The sequence below is a fragment of the Oncorhynchus keta genome, chromosome 1, assembly GCF_023373465.1.
Source record: "Oncorhynchus keta strain PuntledgeMale-10-30-2019 chromosome 1, Oket_V2, whole genome shotgun sequence".
Taxonomy (NCBI): domain Eukaryota; kingdom Metazoa; phylum Chordata; class Actinopteri; order Salmoniformes; family Salmonidae; genus Oncorhynchus; species Oncorhynchus keta.
This window is the reverse complement of record NC_068421.1, coordinates 26001105-26020048: the sequence shown is the minus strand read 5'-3', so window position 1 is coordinate 26020048 and position 18944 is coordinate 26001105. Positions and strand designations below refer to the sequence as shown.

Genomic DNA, 18944 nt, shown 5'->3' with positions numbered 1-18944 from the left:
AATTTACAGGTGTTTTTAAGGGATGTAATTCAACATAGTAGTTTGTCTTTTATCTGTGTCATACAGGCATAATTTGTCTTGAAGCAGTACTGAGTTATAGTTCTAAGGCAAGCAAGCACACAGAGTAGGGTCTTCTGATTTCTGTCATTACGAGGTAGTTCTGTGGGGAGCACCAGACAAGGGGAGAGAAAAGGGGACCAAAGGCGGCAGTGTGCTTAAGAACCCAGGGGTAAGAGTTCTGTTCGGGAGGCTACTCTGGGTGAGACCCACCCTGGAGATATGTGACCTAGAATAGGTGGAGGTCAGGAGGCTGGGATGGGGGAGATGGTCGCCCAGGGTGGCAGAATAGAGGCTGTGCTCGTAGTATTTCTCTCTGCGCAAGTGCAGACGCTCTCTTTCCATGAGGTAAGCCCTCTCCTGCTTGAGGACCAGTGGGGAGTGATGGGGTGGGTGTGAAAAGCTGTGATGAGGGTCTCTATATGAACAGTTTTCTGCCTCCAACAGCCTGGCCCCCACCACACCATGCAGAGGATCAGCCCTCATGACCAGCTCTTGACAGGAGGAAGCAGGGAGGTCCATACCCCTGTATACATCCCACAGTGGGTCTCTTGGGGTGTCACAGGGAAGTGCATGGTAGGGGATGAGCCCCATATTAGGAGTGCCAACCTGAGTCCGGGCCAGATTACATACACTATTTACTGGGTAGAGCCTTGGAATAATGTTCCCTATGGTCATGTGCTGCATCGACATGGAGGATGGCGTGAGTGTTGGCATGAGTGGTACCAGGGATGGTTTCTCTGTGGGTTGAGGACCTTCATTGAAATCCTCCTGGTCATCCTCTCTTTGCCGCTTAATCTTCTTGACCTTTATGAGGTTCTTACACTCAAGCCCTCTTTTCCTGTCACCTGACTCCCAGCTACAGCTGCCATTGGACCGCTGACCATGTTCCAAGGTTATTGTCTGAGGAACAGACTTGTCTTCAGCAGGTGAACTGTCATGAGTCCCTGCAGCATTGTGGACTTGGTGTTTCTCCACTATGTACTGTTTCTCCTCCATCTTCTCTCTGGGTAGGTGTAGCTGCTGTCCCCATTCTCTGTCCTGAGGTTCCCTGATTGAATCTCTTCCTGGTTGTTCAGGCTCTGTAGAGTGTTCAGGTTGACATACAGAGGATGGGGGTGTCTTCTGCTGCCTGCTCCACCACTCAGGAGTTCCTCCTTCTTCTCCACTTGGTGCATTTAGATTGTCTTTGTGATAGATCATGGGATAGTCTGTTTTTAAGAGGAGGAAGAATAAGCAAGTCAAAGAAATGTGTGAGCTTGAAAACGCAATTCCCTCATTTATGATTATATTGTCTTTAACATAATACTGAACCAACACTGAAGGGAGACTGAAGGTGCTACTCACTGAGTGCTAGGTTTGGCAGTCCACCAAAGGTTGTGACCCTCAGTGATCCCAAACCTCCAAATAAAGGATGTCTACTGTGTGACTCTGGAGCAGGAGAATAATGGAAAAATGCTATGTTGAGTAATTTCTCTCTGTTAGACAGTACAATATAAGACAAGTCATATTTTTAAGGTTTAGTCTTTGGTCCCTTTCCTCACCTGGGTTAGAGAGTGGGGTGGAGTACTGAATAAGGTCCCGCTGATGGGGGATGGCTTGAATCTGGTCAGAACCAGGAGGCTGAGTCAGAAATTCCGGGTTGACACCGAAGTTGATTGAATTTGCATCCACTTGCATCTTCTGCTGAGAAATGGAAGGACAGACAGACAGACAGAAAAATAGCTTCAGTTATAATGTTTGGTTTGGATACAAATAATATTTATTGGGTTTCATACACATTTTAGTGGATGTTCAACATGTTTTCATACCTTCACTCTCAGCTTATGGTGGTGGATCTGCCATGCAATGCGGACATGCATTGTATTCCACCTTCCTGGTCTCTGAGAGAACAACGAATTCAATAGGTCAGAATAGAAACAGAACTCAAAACACTTTCCAAATGAGAACATTTTGGCAATATATGTAGATATTAAATTGCAAATAATCAAAAGGATACTCACTCTTGGATCCTTCTGGAGCAGCTTGTGTGACCCAGTCCTAGGTCTAGGTGCCATGTCTAGAATGTTTGATGTCTGACAAAGACAAGAAAATATAGACTGTTGATTACACACTAGTAACTCATGACACACAGTGGAGGCTCCTCAGAGGAGGAAGGGGAGGATCATCCTCAATGAATTTCAGAATTAAAATAAAATAAAAAGTGAAACATTAAAAAAGTTATCCCCTTTAGATTTACAAAATATATTAAAGTCACCAAATAATTGATTAAAACACACTGATTTGCAATGAAGGTCTACAGTAGCCTCAGCAGCACTCTGTAGTGGTGTAGCCAGAGGACAGCCAGCTTCTGTCTTCCTCTGGGTATATTGACTACAATACCAAACCTAGGAGTCTCATGGTTCTCACCCCTTCCACACACTTACACCACAGGAGGCTGCTGAGGGGAGAACGGCTCGTAATAATGGCTGGAATGGAGCAAATGGAATGGCATCAAACACCTGCAAACCATGTGTTTGATTTATTTGATACCCTTCCACTTACTCCGCTCCAGTTATTACCACCAGCCCGTTCTCCCTAATTACGGTGCCATCAACCTGTGACTTACAGTAATTATGACAACTTCCGGAATACGTCCTCCAACATGCAACAATTTCTATGATGTTACTGAGCTACAGTTCATATAAGGAAATCAGTCAATTTAAATAAATTCATTAGGCCCTAATATGGGCATTTCACATGATTGGACAGCCATGGGCGGGGGGGCATAGGCCCACCCACTTAGGAGCCAAGCCCAGCCAATCTAGAATTAGTTTTTCCCCACTAAAGGGCTTATTACAGACATAAGTACTCATCATTTTCATCAGTTGTCAGGGTGTCTGGTCTCAAACAATCCTGTAGGTGAAGTAGCTGGATGTGGAGGTCCTGGGCTGGCGTGGTTACACGTGGTCTGTGGTTGGGAGACCAGTTGAAGGTTTTGTTCAATCCCTCTAAAATGACGTTGATAGTGGCTTATGGTAAAGAAATTAACATTAAATTCTCTGTGGCAGTCATCATGCCAATTGCAAATTTTAGAGTGGCCTTTAACTGTCCCCAGCACAAGCTGCACCTGTGTAATGGTCATACTGTATAATCATCTTATTCATATGCCTCACCTGTCAGGTGGATGGATTATCTTGGCAAAGGAGAAATGCTCACTAACATGGATGAAACAAATTTGTGCACACAACTTTTGAGAAATAAGCTTTTTGTGCGTGTAGAACATTTCTGGGGTCTTTTATTTCAGCTCATGAAACCAACACTTTACATGTTGCGTTTATATTTTTGTTAAGTTAACATTTTGAAGTATATATACAGTCAAAAGCTGGGGCACACCTGCTTATTCAAGGGTTTTTCTTTATTTTTACTATTTTCTACATTGTAGAATTATAGTGAAAATGTCAAAACTATGAAATAACACATATGGAATCATGTAGTACCCCCCAAAAAGTGTGAAACAAAACAAAATATATTTTATATTTGAGATTCTTCAAAGTAATTACCCTTTGCATTGATGACAGCTTTGACATTCTCTCAACCAGCTTCATGAGGTAGTCACCTGGAATGCATTTGAATTAACAGGTGTTTCTTTTCTTCTTAATGCATTTGAGCCAATCAGTTGTGTTGTGACAAGGTAGGGTTTGTATACAGAAGATAGCCCTATTTGGTAAAATACTAAATCCTTTTTCGGGAAAGAAAGACTCAGATAAGCAAAGAGAAATGACAGTCCATCATTACTTTAAGACATGAAGGTCAGTCAATGTGGAGAATTTCAAGAACTTTGAAAGTTTCTTCAAGTGCAGTTGCAAAAACTATCAAGCACTATGATGAAACTGGCTCTCATGAGGACCGCCACAGGAAAGGAAGACTCAGAGTTACCTCTGCTGAGGAAGATAAGTTAATTTGTTACCAGCCTCAGAAATCGACAATTAACTGCACCTCAGATTGCAGTGTCAGAGTTCAAGTAACAGACAAATCTCAACATCAACTGTTCAGAGGAGACCTTCAGAGGTATCAGGCCTTCATGGTGAAATTGCTGCAAAGAAACCACTACTGAAGGACACCAATGAGAAGAGACTTGCTTGGGCCAAGAAACACGAGCAATGGACATTAGATGGGTGGAAATCTGTCATTTGGTCTGATGTGTCCACATTTTTTTATTTTTAGTTCCAAACGCCGTGTCTTTGTGAGACACAGAGTAGGTGAACAGATGATCTCCACATGTGTGGTTCCCAGCGTTCAGCATTGAGGTGGTGTGATGGTGCTTTTCTGGTGACACTGTCAGTGATTTATTTAGAATTCAATGCACACTTAACCAGCATGTCTACCACAGCATTCTGCAGCGATACACCATCCCATCTGGTTTGCGCTTACTGGTACTCATGTTTTTCAACAGGAAAATGACCCAAAACACACCTCCAATCTGTGTACGGGATATTTGACCAAGAAGGAGAGTGATGGAGTGCAGCATCAGATGACCTGGCCTCCAAAATCGCCCAACCTAATTTTAAAATGAATCTCTCCAGAAATAAGTCTCTCACTGTTGCCGCCTGTTATCGACCCCCCTCCGCTTCCAGCTGTGCCCTGGACACCATACGTGAATTGATCGCCCCCCATCTAGCTTCAGAGATCGTTCTGTTAGGTGACCTAAACTGGGATATGATGAACACCCCGGCAGTCCTACAATCTAAGCTAGATGCCCTCAATCTCACACAAATCATCAAGGAACCCACCAGGTACAACCCTAAATCCAAAAACATGGGCACCCTCATAGACATTATCCTGACTAACTTGCCCTCCAAATACACCTCTGCTGTTTACAATCAGGATCTCAGCGATCACTGCCTCATTGCCTGTATCCGCTATGGGTCCGCGGTCAAACGACCACCCATCATCACTGTCAAACGCTCCCTAAAACACTTCTGCGAGCAGGTCTTTCTAATCAGCCTAGCCTGGGTATCCTGGAAGGATATTGACCTCATCCCGTCAGTCGAGGATGCCTGGTTGTTCTTTAAAACTAATTTCCTCACCATCTTAGATAAGCATGCCCCTTTCAAAAAAACTCTGTGTTGTTGTCTGTGTCACTCTGCTTTGCTTTATCTTGGCCAGGTCACAGTTGTAAATGAGAACTTGTTCTCAACTAGCCTTCCTGGTTAAATAAATACATTAAAAATGTGAATCCCACTACTGCTCTCTCATTTAGCTATTTGAGCCTTACGGATTGTAATTGTTGTAGATGGCTTTTCACAAATCTAAATGTGTATTTGAACCCAATAATGGTTGAATTTAAGAAGTTTAAGCTGCCTATCAATCATTGTTTTTGAAACCAGTAGACAGCCAGTGGAAAATGTGCTCTTGCAACAGCTGCATAGTGCGGATCCCAGCCTATGGAATAAAAGTGGGTCTTTTATTACTCAATCTAATTCATGCTGATGAAAAATTATTTTAAAATCCATAGGCCTAATGGACACATGCTTAAACTCACAAACTTTTAATAGACTTAAAGGCAGAATATGTAGTTGCTACATCCATTTTTGGACTTATGAATTATATATATACAGTGAAGTCGGAAGTTTACATACACCTTAGCCAAATACATTTAAACTCAGTATTTCAAAATTCCTGACATTTAATCAAAGTAAAAATTCCCTGTTTTAGGTCACTTAGGATCACCACTTTACTTTAAGAATGTGAAATGTCAGAATAATAGTAGATAGAATGATTATCTGTCGTGGTAAATTCCTGTATTACTAAATGATCAGAGTTACAAACCACACACCAGTCAGAGTTATACTTAAACTTCATATTTTAATAACATGAGCTTCACCATAGCCCTGTGAATCTCAGATCAATTCAGTCTATAAATGGATTCTCTCAGAGTCCTTACAAAAGAATACTGAGTATCTTTTATAGCCAAGATACACCCCTCTCAACTCACATGATGAACCGTTCTTTGTACTTCATAGTACCAAAACATTACCTCATCCAATGGCATATATCAATTGTCAATTCTAGATACTACCATCTCAAATACACCCCCTCCTGGACAAACTCACGGAGGGGAGTGAGCCTCTAGGTCATATACTAGGTCAAGATTCATGCAACATCAGAGGGGTACTACAATGGTTCCAGACACTGCCATACTCCTCCTCCCAATGGGAAAAGGAGGGAGTGACTGGAGTACAGACACGGTGGAGCCCTTCACATGGTTTAGGAATAGTTACAGACACATTCAAATGTGAAGACAATCCTGACCTCTCCCCTCTCTGGGCCCCAAGTGACTATCTCACATAAGCATATTATGAAAGTAAATAAAACATCTTATTTATCAACGTTACCAAACTAATTCTGATTCAGCTATGACATATCTCAGCTTTTATTTCTTTCATCACATTCCCAGTGGGTCAGAAGTTTACATACACTCAATTAGTATTTGGTAACATTGCCTTTAAATTGTTTAACTTGGGTCGAAAACTTTGGGTAGCCTCCCACAAGCTTCCCACAATAAGTTGGGTGACTTTTGGCCCATTTCTCCTGACACAGCTGGTGTAACTGAGTCAGGTTTGTAGGCCTCCTTGTTCGCACAAGCTTTTTCAGTTCTGCCCACACATTTTCTATGGGATTGAGGTCAGGGCTTTGTGATGGCCACTCCAAAACCTTGGCTTTGTTGTCTTTAAGCCATTTTGGAACTTTGGAAGTATGCTTGGGGTCATTGTCCATTTGGAAGAGCCATTTGTGACCAAGCTTTAACATCTTGACTGATGTCCTGAAATGTTGCTTCAATATATACGCATAATTCTCATCCCTCATGATGCCATCTATTTTGTGAAGTGCACCAGTCACTCCTGCAGCAAAGCACCCCCACAACATGATGCTGCCACCTCCGCGCTTCATGGTTGGGATGGTGTTCTTCGGCTTGCAAGCCCCCCCTTTTTTCCAGCAAACATAACGATGGTCATTATGGCCAAACAGTTCTATTTTTGTTTCATCAGACCAAAATACATTTCTCCAAAAAGTACAATCTTTGTCCCCATGTGCAGTTGCAAACCGTAGTCTGGCTATTTCATGGTGGTTTTGGAGCAGTGGCTTCTTCCTTGCTGAGCGGCCTTTCAGGTTATGTCGATATAGAACTAATTTTACTTTTGATATAGATAATTTTGTACCTGTTTCCTCCAGCATCTTCACAAGGTCTGTGGTGTGGGGGCTGTGCTTTGGCAAAGTGGGTGGGGTTATATCCTTCCTGTTTGGGTGTCCTCGGATGGGGCCACAGTGTCTCCTGACCCCTCCTGTCTCAGCCTCCAGTATTTATGCTGCAGTAGTTTATGTGTCGGGGGGCTAGGGTCAGTTTGTTATATCTGGAGTACTTCTCCTGTCCTATTCGGTGTCCTGTGTGAATCTAAGTGTGCATTCTCTAATTCTCTCCTTCTCTCTTTCTTTCTCTCTCTCGGAGGACCTGAGCCCTAGGACCATGCCCCAGGACTACCTGACATGATGACTCCTTGCTGTCCCCAGTACACCTGGCCGTGCTGCTGCTCCAGTTTCAACTGTTCTGCCTTATTATTATTCGACCATGCTGGTCATTTATGAACATTTGAACATCTTGGCCATGTTCTGTTATAATCTCCACCCGGCACAGCCAGAAGAGGACTGGCCAACCCACATAGCCTGGTTCCTCTCTAGGTTTCTTCCTAGGTTTTGGCCTTTCTAGGGAGTTTTTCCTAGCCACCGTGCTTCTACACCTGCATTGCTTGCTATTTGGGGTTTTAGGCTGGGTTTCTGTACAGCACTTTGAGATATCAGCTGATGTACGAAGGGCTATATGAATAAAAAAAAATGAAATTTTTTGAATTTGAAAGGTCCTTTGCTGTTGTTCTGGGATTGATTTGCACTTTTCGCATGAAAGTACGTTCATCTCTAGGAGACAGAACGGGTCTTCTTCCTGAGCGGTATAATGGCTGTGTGGTCCCATGGTGTTTATACTTGCGTACCATTGTTTGTACAGATGAACGTGGTACCTTCAGGCGTTTTGGAAATTGGTCCCAAGGATGAACCAGACTTGTGGAAGTCTACCATTTTTTTCTGGGGTCTTGGCTGATTTCTTTTGATTTCCCCATGATGTCAAGCAAAGAGGCACTGAGTTTGAAGGTACTTTTTGAAATACATCCACAGTTACACCTGCAATTGACTCAAATGATGTCAATTAGCCTATCAGAAGCTTCTAAAGTCATGACATCATTTTCTGGACTTTTCCAAGCTGTTTAAACGCACAGTCACTGATCCACTGGGATTGTGAAACAGTGAATTATAAGTGAAATAATCTGCCTGTAAACAATTGTTGGAAAAATTACTTGTGTCATGCACAAAGAAAATGTCCTAAACGACTTGCCAAAACTATAGTTTGTTAACAAGAAATGTGTGGAGTGGTTGAAAAACAAGTTTTAATGACTCCAACCTAAGTGTATGTAAACTTCCGACTTCAACTGTTTATTACACAATACCAGTCTCATCGTCAACATTGAAGAGGCGACTGCAGGATGCTGGCCTTCTAGGCAGAGTTCCTCTGTCCAGTGTCTGTGTTCTTTTGCCCATCTTAAACTTTTCTTTTTATTGGCCAGTCTGAGATATGGCTTTTTCTTTGCAACTCTGCCTAGAGTTGCCTCTTCACTGTTGACATTGAGACTGATGTTTTGCGTGTGCTATTTTATGAAGCTGCCAGTTGAGCACTTGTGAGGCGTCTGTTTCTCAAACTAGACATGTACTTGTCCTCTTGCTCAGTTCTGCACCGAGGCCTCCCACTCATCTTTTTGTTTTGGTTAGTGCCAGTTTGCACTGTTCTGTGAAGGGAGTAGTACACAGCCTTGTACGAAATCTTCAGTTTCTTGGCAATTTCTAGCATGGAATAGCCTTAATTTCTTAGAACAAGAATAGACTGACGAGTTTCAGAAGAAAGGTATTTGTTTCTGACCATTTTGAGCCTGAAATTGAACCCACAAATGCTAATGCTCCAGATACTCAACTAGTCTAAAGAAGGCCAGTTTTGTTGTTTCTTTAATCAGAACTACAGTTTTCAGCTGTGCTAACATAATTGCAAAAGGGTTTTCTAATGATCAATTAGCTTTTTAAAATGATAAACTTGGATTAGCTAACACAACGTGCCATTGGAACATAGGAGTGATGGTTGCTGATAATGGGCCTTTGGTGTCATATGTAAATATTCCATTAAAAATCAGCCGTTTCCAGCTACAATAGTCATTTACAACATTAACCATGTTTACACTGTATTTCTGATAAATTTGATGTTAGTTTAATGGACGAACATTTAGCTTTTCTTTCAAAAACAAGGACATTTCTAAGTGACCCCAAACTTTTGAACGGTAGTGTATATATATATGTATATATATATATATATCCATTGATTCTTGAAGAATATATACATGTCTCATGAGCTTAGTTCAACTGTCAAACTCCATGAGAACCCAAAATATGAGCTTGTTTTTCTCCAATGTTTGTAAACAAACACTGTATAGCCTCATAACATGGTTAAAACAATATTGATATCATGGATGGTCAGTCTTTAAATCCATAGATGTCTATTAATCTGAGAGTGGTTACATTTCTCCATGTCACCCTGATCTGTTTCACCTGTCTTTGTGGTGGTCTCCACCCCCCACCAGGTGTCTCTCATCTTCCCCCATTATCCCTTGACTATTTATACCTACATTTTCTGTTTGTCTGTTGCCAGTTCGTCTCACCAAGCCTACCAGCATGTTTTTCCGTACTCCTGTTTTCTCTAGTCCCTGTTTTCTAGTCCTCCCGGTTCTGACCTTTTCTGCCTGCCCTGACCCTGAGCCCACCTGCCATACCATTCGGCCTGCCCTGACCCCAAGCTGCCTGCCGTCCTGTACGTTTCTGACTCTGGCCTGGTTACGAACCTCTGCCTGTCCTCGACCTACCAATTGCCTACCATCCTGTACCTGCCTGACTCAGATTTGCCTGCTTTGACTTACCTTTTGCCTGCCCCTTGTACTTGAATAAACTCTGAGACTCGTACTATCCACCTCCTTTGTCTTCATCTGGGTCTTAGCCTGAGCCTTGATAGTATGAACTGGCCCTGACTGACGCAGCAGACTCGGACCAGCTCCGCAACGCTGTCTCCTCTCAAGGAGCCACCATTGGCAGACACAAGGAGTTACTTCAAAACCTCATGGAAGGACTCCAGAACTTGGTAGAACACCACAACCGCGCTTTCAATGCATTGCTGGATCAATTTCGCAGATATTCTACTCAGCAGCAAGCCTCTACGGTAACCCCCAGACTTTCAGTAACCCCACTACCAGCGGCACTTCTCCCCAGCCTATCCAAGCTTCACGAGAACCCTGCTTTACCTCCTCCGGAGCGATATGCTGGAGATCCAGGAAACTGCAGAACGTTTCTCTCCCAGTGCTCCCTCATCTTCGAGCTGCAGCCCTCTTCATTTCCCTCAGATTGCTCGAAGATAGAGTATCTTATAACGCTGAAGACCGGGAGGGTTCTCGCCTGTGCGACAGCAGTGTGTGAGCAACAATCCACCATTAGCCTCAGTCTGGAGGAGTTTGTGGCAGAGGGTAGGAAGGTGTTTGATTCTCTGTCCGGGAGAGCGGCTGCTCTGGAGCGACTCCCAACTGTGTCAACTCCTGTAGTGTGGTATATTTTCGTACATTGGCCGCTGAGCTTGCAGCCCAGGAGCTTCACATGGAACTTGACTCCCTCATCGCCTTGACCTTACGGATCGTTGGGCGGCTATGGGAACATAGGAGGGAGAGATCTGTTCCCGGTCACATTTGCCCACTGCCAATGTCACCCGAGTTCCCACGAGAATCACCAAGGGCGGTCGACTCACCTCCAGAGCCCAAGCTACTAGGAAGTTCTAGATTGCCTCCGGATGAACATTCACGCAGATTGTCTGTCTGTATTTCGGGACTACATGACATTATATTTATACCTGTCCAATAAAAAGACCAGGCTCAACAGTAGGTACGAGGCGTACGGGATTTTCCAATCTTCCATTACTCGTACCCCTCTTCATGTCACCCTGTTGTGGGGTGACCAGGGCAAATCTCTTCGGGTGCTCATTGACTCTGGGGCCGACGAGAGCTTTATCGATGCTACCTTGGTGTCGGAGGTCGTTATCACCACTCAGCCCTTCTCCATTTCCATGGACGTCAGAGTGCTGGATGGGCGCTCTATTGGTCGAGTCACCCGCAATACAGTTCCTATCAACCTACGAGTATCAGGAAATCACAGTGAGTGTATGCAGTTCCTGCTCATAGAATCTCCCCATGTACCTGTGGTTTTTGGGTGTTCATGGCTCCAGAAGCAGATCCCCTGATCAACTGGGCTACTGGTTCTATCTTGGGTTGGATCACGTTTTTCCATGTGCATTGTCTTAAGTCGGCACAGCCTGACCCTGGACGTCTTCCTGCAGGCTTGGGAGAAGCCTCAGATCTCCCCGCCATTCCCGCGGAGTACACGGACCTTGACGAGGTCTTCAATAAGGCCTGTTGCTAGAAACAAGCTTTTCGCTGCACCTACAATAACATCTGCAAATCTGTGTACACGACCAATAAACTTTGATTTGATATATAGCTCCATAGTAAAACTTTGCACTTGTGCTAGTATCAGGCAAGTTGGCTATGTAACTGTTGGGATTTCCTAAATGACTGGGGCTTTTCCTAGAGGGATGTGGCACATTGTGTAAGTGTAAATGTCACAATGTCTGACATCATTGGGAAGAGATTATCAATTGTAACTCCAATGTCAAGATTCTGTTTATTTGTCTACACTCTTAGAAAATAAATGGTGCTATCTAGAACCTAAAAGGGTTCTTCAGCTGTCGCCATAGGAGAATCTGTTGAAGAACCCTTTCCACAGAGGGTTCTAAATGAAACCTAAATGGTTCTACCATGAACCAAAACAGTTAAAAATGTATAGGGACTGCCAAAGAAACCGTTTGGAACCTTTTTTTATAAGAGTGTATAAATAAACCTATTACACTTCTGCTCCTACCCCACTGCTCTCAGTGAGCGCTTTGCCATCTGCTGCCCAGCAACCGGCGGGTAGTTCCTACTCAGGTACATCTTCACCTGCTTAACTGCTATTCTCCTTATAGAGCCTTTTGATGTGATCCTGTTATATAAGGTAATATCTTCAGACACAATATAGCAGAAATTATTACAGTTACATGGAATGTGTTTGTTATGTCTGCTCTTCCTCTTCAGAGCCCTGTGTGCTGCATCAAGAGGTGAGTTCAGGCTTCTGGCAGGCCACCCTCTACCTGTCCACGGAGGTCCACCAACACCAGCACACCTCTACCCTCTTCCAACATCAGCCCCCTGGCATCTCTCCCTCCGCATCGACCCTACGAATGTGCCATTGACCGTCTCCTGGGCACTACACCACATCGGGGGCTTTTTTCCCTTCGTCTTCTCAAAGTTGGACCTTCGGAACGCCTACAATCTGCTTCGGATACGGGAAGGATACGAGTGGAAGACAGCCTTTAACTCGGCTAGCGGGCACCATGAGTACTTGGTTATGCCACTTGGACTGACTAACGCTCCCGCTGTGTTCCAGGCCCTGGTCAACTTTGCTAGCTTCTACCGCTGCTTCATCCGGGGTTACAGCACCCTGGCTTCCCCCTCTCAGCACTCACCTCTAACAGGGTTCCATTCATGTGGTCTCCAGCAGCTGACCAGGTGTTCTCGGATCTCAAATATCGATTCACTACAGCCCCCATCTTAATCTATCCGACCCGTCCCGTCAGTTTGTGGTGGAGTCTCGGTTGTCAGAGTGGGGGCTGCCCTGTCCCAGCGTTCTGCCCAGGACAAAAAGCTTCACCCCTGAGCTTTTCTCTCCCATCGTCCTACCCCTGCTGAGAGGAACTATGATGTGGGAAATTGAGAACTCCTCGCCATCAAAGATGGCATTGGAGGAGTGAAGGCACTGGTTGGAGGAGGTGGAACACCCACTCTTTGTGTGAACTGACCATAAGAACCTGGAATATCTCTGCACCACCAAGCGCCTCAACTCTAGGCAGGCTCGTCAGGCCCTGTTATTCACCCATTTCACCTTTCCCTGCTCGTCCACTGGTCTCTATCCCTTCAAGTATTCTTTGGGATATCAGTCCGCGCTCTTCCGTGAGCAAAAAGTCAGCATACCCTCTGCCAGATGTTCGTCCGCCGCTGTCGCCGTACCTGGAAGCAGAGGGTATGGCTTTCCACTCAGGACCTGCCCCTCCGGGTGGAGTCCTGTAAACTTTCTCCCGTTTCATCGTCCTTTTCCCCATCTAAAAAATCCTTCGCCCCTCTGCTGTTCGTCTTCTGCTGCCCCACACGTACATCCCACTTTTCATCTCACAACTCTTTGTCTCCTGTTTCTCCTGTAATCATATTATTATACGTAGTAGAAAGCGATGGGTAAGAAGAAGCCTACTTAACCAACCCATAAAGAACATTTAACATCCATATATAACCAGCTATGTAAAATGTAACATTGATTTATCCTGCAATAGATATGGTTCAATTGGTAACATACATTTTTGTCTTCTTCTTTCTTCTAGGGGAAAGTAATTTCAAAGGAACTGAATGTAATCAGATTACGTTACGGAGTTTGGATAATCCAAAGTTTGTGTTACTGATTACAATTTTGGACAGGTAACTACAATGGATTCAAATTAGAAAGTAACCTACCCAAACCTGGCTGTAAACTTTCATTCTTAGGCTAGGTTGTAGCAACCTCATGATGGGTATAGGGCAAATTCGATCATCATGTAGTTGCCTAAACCTATCGACGTTACATTGAGCCAGGTGAATGGAATAAGAATGACAGTCATCCAATATGCTGTAATATAAATAAGGCCATGCTGGTAAAACAAAGTGTCATCCCTCATCTTAAATAGCACCAACCACCACTGATTATACCATAACGTGATGATACATAAATACTATGTATTTTTCCTCAGCCCCAACTTCCTAGTCCCATCACTCCCTTTTCCCCTGGTACCTGGGGAGGGCATGTCTTTGGCTGGAAGGCCCCATGGAGGGAGCCGAAGGGTCCTAGGAGGGGGACAACGGTGGCTGCCATAGGGGCCAACCTCAGCATCACATGGGGATGGGGCAGCTATAGAGTAAAAAACAAATGTGTTCATTAAATTTGTATCTTGGCTTAAACAGGCATCATTGATATAGTTGATATAAAACAGTGATAAAACAGTAGTACTTCTCCATACATTTCTGTCTGGTGTCGCCAGCATTGGGGGAACAGGTGTGGGTAGTATACCAGGGGGCTGATGTTGGAAGAGGGTAGAGGTGTGCTGGTGTTGGTGGACCTCCGTGGACAGGTAGAGGGCGGTCTGCCAGAAGCCTGAACTAACCTCTTGATGCAGCACACAGGGCTCTGAGGAGGAAGAGCAGACATAACAAACACATTCCATGTAACTGTAATAATTTCTGCTATATTGTGTCTGAAGATATTACCTTATATATGTAAACAGGACCACATTAAAAGGCTCTATAATAGCAGTTAAGCAGGTGAAGATGTACCTGAGTAGGAACTACCCGCCGGTTGCTGGGCAGCAGATGGCAAAGCGCTCACTGAGAGCAGTGGGGTAGGAGCAGAAGTGTAATAGGTTTATTTATACACTCTTATAATAAAGGGTTCCAAAAGGTTTCTTTGGCAGTCCCTATACATTTTTAACTGTTTTGGTTAATGGTAGAACCATTTAGGTTTCATTTAGAACCCTCTGTGGAAAGGGTTCTTCAACGGATTCTCCTATGGCGACAGCTGAAGAACCCTTTTAGGTTCTAGATAGCACCATTTATTTTCTAAGAGTGTAGACAAATAAACAGACTCATGACATTGTAATTGTAATTGATAATCTCTTCCCAATGATGTCAGACATTGTGACATTTACACTTACACAATGTGCCACCTCCCTCTAGGAAAAGCCCCAGTCATTTAGGAAATCCCAACAGTTACATAGCCAACTTGCCTGATACTAGCACAAGTGCAAAGTTTTACTATGGAGCTATATATCAAATCAAAGTTTATTGGTCGTGTACACAGATTTGCAGATGTTATTGTAGGTGCAGCGAAAAGCTTGGTTCTAGCAACAATGCAGAAACATAAGCATTTTGCTGCACCTGCAAATCTGTGTACTCGACCAATAAACTGATTTGATATATAGCTCCATAGTAACATATCAAATCTGTGTACTCGACCAATAAACTGATTTGATATATAGCTCCATAGTAACATATCAAATCTGTGTACTCGACCAATAAACTGATTTGATATATAGCGCCATAGTAACATATCAAATCTGTGTACTCGACCAATAAACTGATTTGATATATAGCTCCATAGTAACATATCAAATCTGTGTACTCGACCAATAAACTGATTTGATATATAGCGCCATAGTAACATATCAAATCTGTGTACTCGACCAATAAACTGATTTGATATATAGCTCCATAGTAACATATCAAATCTGTGTACTCGACCAATAAACTGATTTGATATATAGCTCCATAGTAACATATCAAATCTGTGTAGTCGACCAATAAACTGATTTGATATATAGCTCCATAGTAACATATCAAATCTGTGTACTCTACCAATAAACTGATTTGATATATAGCTCCATAGTAACATATCATATCTGTGTAGTCGACCAATAAACAGATTTGATATATAGCTCCATAGTAACAAATCAAATATGTGTAGTCGACCAATAAACTGATTTGATATATAGCTCCATAGTAACATATCAAATCATCCAAAGAAAACTTGATGACAGCTTGAAAACCAGGGGCTCTATTCAATCACATCCACTTGAACCGACATCCGCATAGCAGTTGTTTTGGTTGTATCGGAGGTAGAAAGAACTATGCGCTGTCAAATATACCAGTGACTCCTGGCATTGTACCACCTGTTCCTCATTAGCATAGTGGTGAGTATCCCCGCTTGTCACGCGGGAGACGGGTTCAATTCCCCGACCAGGAGGGAGGACTGCTTTCGGGTGGCAGGTAGCCGAGTGGTTGGAGAGTTGGTCCAGTAACCGAAAGGTTGCTCGATCAAATCCCTGAGCTGACAAGGTAAAAATATGTCCTTCTGCCCCTGAACAAGGCATTTAACCCACTGTTCCTAGATCGTCTTTGTAAATAAGAATATGTTCTTTAACTGGCATGCCTAGTTAAATAACGTTTTTTTTTTGTAATATATGGAGCTCTACACTTTTAATGATAGTCCCTGATAACTCCCTTGTGTTTAACAGCCAATCAGTATCACTCGAGGTCAAACTGTCTTGCAGTTTGAAGTGTGCCTATGTAACAGTGTAATTAAGTTGTTCAAATGGGTATTGCATAAAATGGGTATTATGCCACCTCCTGGTAGATTAGTGTGTTTACATGGTCTAATACAATCAGTGACATAAATATGGGATTCTGGGTAATCCACAGGATTTATGTAGAATTGCTGTGGGTGAGTTGAAATTTTAGTGGTCCCAGGATATAAATGTATAAAATCCACCTTTTGCAACGTACATTAGCAATTATGTTATTAGTAACTATTGTTCTTGGTTTGGCGTCAAATAAGCCACTCTTTATATGTTATTTGCCGAATCTCAGTTTTCCATGTGGGTTTCATGCTAATAGCTAAAGTTCCCTCTTTGAAGTTAGTAGCCTTGCACCCCGTATTATCGGCATATTCAACAGCGTTTAAGAAATATATTACCTTCAACAGTGTTATCTTGTGATCAAGCTATCAATATTTTGTGATTATTGGTGTTGTAAAAATATTAGCTAACAAGTTAGCAATTAGCATGTTTGACATTTCAGTGGAAATATTACTACTGTCATCTTTTTGACAAACAGTTTAGCAAAAAATATGTCCCGTATCATCTGCATACGGTTCCCAGTTACTGGTCACCTTACTATTTTGTTCAATTACAAGATATATATCTGTTTAATATTGTTCAAAAAAGAGACATCAACTTTGTATCTGAAGTGTTTACTAGATAGTTGAGTAGTTGGCTAGCCTTCCGGTTAAAAAAAAAAGACTTCCCTGTCAACTTTTCATTGCATAGCCCAATGCGCCCCCCTAAAGACCTAGTAATATTTTACATCAATAGCAGTCAATATTAATCGTCACCTTATTTCAGTCTCATCTGAAAGTTGTACATTTTTGGTTATCTTCACGAACCGTGGTTAAAAAGTTGAATCAGCAATACAAAATTGGGTTTAATTATTTATTTACTAAATACCTAACTAATCACACAGAATTACATATACACAGAATGAATCATACCTTGATTACAAATTATATCATGAAGGAAAACGTCCCTAGCGGAGGGAACAGATATGACAGCTGGTTACACAAAGAAAAGGGGCTGGGTTTGAGTGAAAGCGTGGGAAGACTGAGGAACAAAGGGAGAAGCGATGTCTCTATCGTAAATACAGTATCTTATGCATTCTAAATTACAGCCCATTTGTAAAAGGAATATGCAATACATATTTACTCTGAGCTGCGCTTCGGTAGGTTGGTGGGAGATGGAAGGCCGTGTTGCCCAACCGAGTCCTTTGTCTTTGAAGAATATCTCTGGTGGTAAATTGGCTACATGGTAGTAACGTTGTTGTGTGGTAGACGGGATACTCTGTCTGTTCTTTCCTAGCCCACGTTTGTAGCTGCTGTTGCTAACTCAACGGCTAGGAGGTATCACTTCTGTAGTGAATAAGAGTTCAATGTTCATACCATTCGCAACCAAAGCTCACGCTGAGGTTGGCTTAGTTCTGTAGTTGACATGTTAGTCCTTTTAACGTATGGACCGTCGTCCTCACATCCTCGGAACAGCAGATTACATTTTCGTGAAGGCTTTATACAGTGGAGCGAGAAGGGTGTGTTTAAAACGTTTTATAACCCGTGTCTCTTCACAGGGGCGGGCCACTGATTGAGCAGAGCCCTAACCTTATGAAAACCCAAATCTCTCATTTGGAAGCTAAAATTACATTTAATCTCTTCACCAATAATTTTATATTCCAACATTTAAATTGAACAACAATTCCATGTGAATCCGATAACTAATATGTGCAGACTTTCCACTGTAGAGTTTATGTCATCCTATTATTGATGATAATATCTCAGATGACAACTGAACTGACATCATATTCATTAAGTACCACCGCATATGTTCAATTGGTCAGATTACCAGAATATAGTTCATTTCCCCCCCACCTTCTGATGTTTCCAGAATATCTGTTAACCAAATGATTTTCAAATGTCACATCAGTAGGGTAGAGAGAGGAAAAGGGGGGAGAGGTATTTGACGGTCATAAACCTACCCCCAAGCCAACGTTATGACAATACTAATATATAAACTCAACAAAAAAAGAAACATCCTCTCACTGTCAACTGCGTTTATTTTCAGCAAACAACTGAGACATAAACTGAACAAGTTCCACAGACATGTGACTAACAGAAATGGAATAATGTGTCTCTGAACAAAGAGGAGGTCAAAATCAAAAGTAACAGTCAGTATATGGTGTGGCCACCAGCTGCATTAAGTACTGCAGTATATCTCCTCCTCATGGACTGCACCAGATTTGCCAGTTCTTGCAGTGAGATGTTTTCCCACTTTTCCACCAAGGCACCTGCAAGTTCCCGGACATTTCTGGGGGGAATGGCCCTAGTCCTCACCCTCCGATCCAACAGGTCCCAGACATGTTCAATGGGATTGAGATCCGGGCTCTTCGCTGGCCATGGCAGAACACTGACATTCCTGTAATGCAGCAAATCACGCACAGAATGAGCAGTAT

The 18944-nt window shown here is 42.9% G+C and overlaps 1 protein-coding gene across 2 annotated transcripts in view; it reads right to left on the bottom strand.

Moving 5' to 3' along the window:
• Positions 1 to 103: 103 nt before the first annotated feature.
• LOC118357822 (autism susceptibility gene 2 protein-like) overlaps positions 104 to 18944 on the bottom strand; it is a 33857-nt gene continuing 15016 nt past the window's right edge. The window contains exons 2-8 of one of the 2 annotated variants that reach the window (XM_035735171.2): positions 14360 to 14526; positions 14134 to 14250; positions 2061 to 2132; positions 1869 to 1940; positions 1602 to 1743; positions 1405 to 1488; positions 104 to 1268 (exon numbers count right to left, since the gene is read on the bottom strand). In XM_035735171.2, the coding sequence (XP_035591064.2) occupies positions 148 to 1268; positions 1405 to 1488; positions 1602 to 1743; positions 1869 to 1940; positions 2061 to 2132; positions 14134 to 14250; positions 14360 to 14383 (1632 nt within the window). In that variant the 5' untranslated portion in view covers positions 14384 to 14526 and the 3' untranslated portion in view covers positions 104 to 147. Of the gene's footprint in view, positions 1269 to 1404; positions 1489 to 1601; positions 1744 to 1868; positions 2133 to 14133; positions 14251 to 14359; positions 14527 to 18944 lie in introns of both variants that reach the window. The other variant, XM_052519737.1, reaches the window with a different exon arrangement.